At 38.1% G+C, this 4,118-nt stretch overlaps 1 protein-coding gene across 2 annotated transcripts; it reads right to left on the minus strand.

Moving 5' to 3' along the window:
- Positions 1-2,734: 2,734 nt before the first annotated feature.
- RPL10L (ribosomal protein L10 like) lies at positions 2,735-3,464 on the minus strand. Of its 2 annotated transcripts, XM_032623602.1 has the most exons (2): positions 3,361-3,442; positions 2,798-3,252 (listed from the first exon to the last, which is right to left on the minus strand). In XM_032623602.1, exons 1-2 carry the CDS (start codon positions 3,440-3,442, stop codon positions 2,798-2,800), a joined length of 537 nt encoding a protein of 178 aa, XP_032479493.1. The 2 variants fall into 2 exon arrangements, with proteins under 2 accessions (XP_032479492.1, XP_032479493.1); XM_032623601.1 differs by having other exon boundaries at positions 2,735-3,464.
- Positions 3,465-4,118: the final 654 nt, after the last annotated feature.

The raw sequence follows: 4,118 nt of genomic DNA on the forward strand, positions 1-4,118 counted from the left end.
TGGCCTGAGTCTTAAAGAAAATAAAGGGAGAAATCTAGCAGGGGCTATAGGAACTGAATTATGATATTTAAGGAGCTTAGAACAGTGCCTGGCATATGTTAATCACTATATAAGAGTTTGATATTACTAGTGAATAGTTTTTAGCAGGGAAGTGATACATACCATTTTTTTGTGTTTTTTTTGTTTGTGTTGTTTTTTTTTGCGGTACACGGGCCTCTCACTGTTGTGGCCTCTCCCATTGCGGAGCACAGGCTCCGGACGTGCAGGCTCAGTGGCCATGGCTCATGGGCCCAGCCGCTCTGTGGCATGTGGGATCTTCCTGGACCGGGGCACGAACCCGTGTCCCCTGCATCGGCAGGCTGACTCTCAACCACTACGCCACCAGGGAAGCCCCTAGTGTATATTTTTATAAAAATTAAGGATTCCAGACTAAATACGCTTAGAATAATTCCATATTTGGGGGGGGTAAGAAATGGTGGATTATGCAATGATGATTGGTGGAATGTGCTTTTCAAAACTAAGCTGATATGGTACATGGTCCATTTTCTAACTGATTCAGTCAGTATTTTCCATAAAACCTGAAGAACTCCATCAACTAAATCAAAGAGATTTATCTGGCAATATTTGCTTGAATTTAGTTAACTGTAATTGTATTTTTATTTTGAATGAGCAGATAGTTCTGTTTCATTGCAGTAATGCATGAAATTCTGAATACACATGTTCCCAAATTAAATTTTCCATTTAGAATAGAAATTTAGAAATAATGAAGAGCTCTGCAATATATAATTTAATTATATTTCAGTTCAACTGTCGTATCAATTTTTTAACAACTAGAATGACCAGAAAAAGGAAAATGCTGAAAAAATGAAATCATGGCTTCAAGGACATGTTAGCAGGACTTTTGTTAAGAAAAACAAGTGAGAGTGTTCTTCTATTAACATTAAAGGAAATAAAATTTATATATAATAGCTTATAATAGAAAACTGTAGGGAAAACTCAAATAATAAACCTGATAACAGCTTCCTATTAGTTGTTTAATGTAATAATTTTTAATCTTTCATTTCCTTTTCATCCACCTATCTATATGCATAAACAATCATAGTTACCAATCTCTTAGAGCAAGGACATTCATGGGCTTATGCTTGGCTGCCTCCCTGTATTTAGTGAGTGAGTACAGAGTTCCAAGTTTGAAGGGTAAGATGTTTGAAAAGTTTGAGACCAAAGATAAGGATGAATAACGAAGACGGAAAATATTTTCAAAGCTGCATCACAGTTGTATTAACACATGACCCAGGAACTGTTTTGTTGTGTTTTGTGTGGCATTTTGATTTTTTTGAAGTTGAGGGTTTTTTTGGGTTTTTTTGTTTTTGAAAAACAGTTCAGTAAAAAGTAAACAGGATTGGACAGGAGTCAGAAGATCTGGCTCAAGTACACCCTCATTTGCAAATTGCATAGGACTTAATTTCCTAGAAAACTTCAAGAGTTTTAGAGTATCAAGTAAAACATGTCAAAGAAAGTGCTACTGAAATTGAAAAGCCCTTTTTATACATTCATATATTATTTAGTACCTGTTATCCTTCTTGTTTAGATATAATAAATATTATTGCTTAAAACAGCAATTTAGCTTAAAATACACAAGTAGGAGGCATAGTAAGGGCCTGAAAGAAGTATCAAGTCAGATGCAAAATTTTAAGATTGACATAGAAATTTTTTTAAGTAAATGAAAATAATTTTAAAAGCATATGTTTCAATACTGTTTATTTAGTATTCCTTTTGTTCCTTATTTAATATGTTGACTCTGAAAATGAGTAGCTAAAGAAAACTGAGGGCACTGTTTGCAGGATTGAGATTTAGAAGACTAAATAACAAATAAACAACTAAATAACCATAATTTTAGAATGCAGAAGAGACCCAGAAACTTTAGCTTATGTAATTTCTAAAATAAAACAATGTATAAAAACATCTGTATGATCAACATAACTCTAATGTAGGGCAAACACCTACAACTGCAAACTCTCTCTAGGATTCTTTTAGAGGACAGACAGCAGATTTAGTGTCATTTTCTCTCTTCTTTTGGTTCTACTGGGACTCAGATCAAGAAATATGTACTTGGTTGTCAACCTATGACCTTTCTGTGATGAAGAAAAGATTGGATTGTCGTCTCTTGAGTGTAAGATAATGTAAGGCTTGTCTGGGGAAACCTTTGGCAGTGATCCCCAATTGTCCTAAGGCTGATAATTGGAGGTGACAGGTAATTCTAGAAACAATGTGCAGAAATGTATAAGGGAAACATAAGCAACAAGTTTAAGAATAGACTTTTTAGTTTCAAAGAGATTGTAATTGAAATATGACTAATGCCTACCATTATTTTCATCCCAATTGTTTATTTTCTATAAAAACTAAGAATTTTTTCTGTAAATCTCAGATTCTTCTCTATTTTTTATTCAAGGCAATGACAGCTATATAACTTATGACTTCTCTACAAACAAAACTTTTGACATATTTTCGTAGACTCTCTAAGTTAAAAGTGTGGGTTAGAATTGCAACAGCTTTCTCTATAAATGGCATACAAATTGTGTCACTCTCACTTGAAATGAAATTATCATTTGTCATTAAAACTCTTTCTGGTAACGTTAACACAAAAAATTATTTCTCTATTAATCTATATTCTAAAAATTGGATATTTTTAAACTATAAAAAAAATTAAGAAATAATTCTTTTTTTACCATAAGTAAAATTTATTGGTGAGCAAAAGTCAGACCAGCATGGTCAAAATCGCCAGTGCTGTCAAAAGACCTCACGAGTGCAGAGCTCGCCACTTATCCAGAGGGCCACGGCTGGGGATGTATTTGACTCCACAACCATCCGGGATGAGGCACTTCTTAGCCACTTTGTCTTCAAATTCATCAGCATTAAACTTGGTAAAGCCCCATTTCTTGGAGATATGAATCTTCTGGCGCCCAGGAAACTTGAACTTGGCCCTGCGTAAGGCTTCAATCACATGTTCCTTGTTCTGAAGCTTGGTGCGGATGGACATGATGACTTGACCAACGTGGACTCTGGCCACTGTACCCTGGGGTTTTCCAAAGGCACCTCGCATACCTGTCTGGAGTCTGTCAGCCCCAGCACAGGACAACACCTTGTTGATGCGTATAACATGTAATGGATGGAGTCGCACTCGGATGTGAAAGCCATCTTTGCCACAACTTTTCACCATGTACTTGTTGGCACAAATTCGGGCGGCCTCCAGGGATTCAGAAGAGAGCTGCTCATACTCATTAGACACTATGTGTCCACAGAGTGGGAACTCAACCACTTTTGCCTTCTTCCGACCCAGGTCAAAGATACGGATCTTGGCATCAGGGACACCTCGGCAAAAGCGAGACTTTGGATACGGCTTATTCTTGCAATACCGGTAACAACGAGCGGGGCGTCGGCCCATGGCGACACCGGGTATCTCTGACGCACGTCAAAGAGAAAAGAAGCGGTTGCTTCCACGCCTGCGCATGCGCCTCATATACATTGCCCATCTTCCCGCGCAGGAACCATAGAGGACTTGAGGACACTCTTTCACAACGTCCCCACCATAGATGCAGTGACACTCTACGCATGCGTTTGGGGGATTTGGAACATGCGCAGGATGGAAAGGCAGTTGGGTATATTGGCCTGCGGGCGTCCAAGTAAGAGAATTGGACCTTGCTGCAGCATCGCAGGATCTCGTTTCCTTCCGGCTTTCCCTCTCTGGCGTAGAACTTCTGCCCTAAGGTTTGTCTTAACTATAAAAGATGTATTTTCCTAGAATTTGAATGAGTAATGTCTCTCCAGCTAGTCGTACTTTGTGTCTGGTTTGTCTAAATAATCCATTTGCCGGAGCTCATATCTCCTGTCAGCATTTGTGGATCAGTTGCTATTTATCAAAGGGTATGTGGTCACCTTCCATGGGTAAAGTGGTTTCTTGGCTCACTGGTAAGGCTCAGGAAGAAATGAGAGTAGAGGGGAGACGGGGATAGAAGAAATCTGTTGTACATGTTGCTTGATAATTGCTTTAGAAACATGAAACTTTGGTTGTTTTATTTATTCGGCCATATGGAATGATTTTATTGTCAAAATGGCATCCA

Source organism: Phocoena sinus, chromosome 2 (assembly GCF_008692025.1).
Source record: "Phocoena sinus isolate mPhoSin1 chromosome 2, mPhoSin1.pri, whole genome shotgun sequence".
NCBI classification, from domain to species: domain Eukaryota; kingdom Metazoa; phylum Chordata; class Mammalia; order Artiodactyla; family Phocoenidae; genus Phocoena; species Phocoena sinus.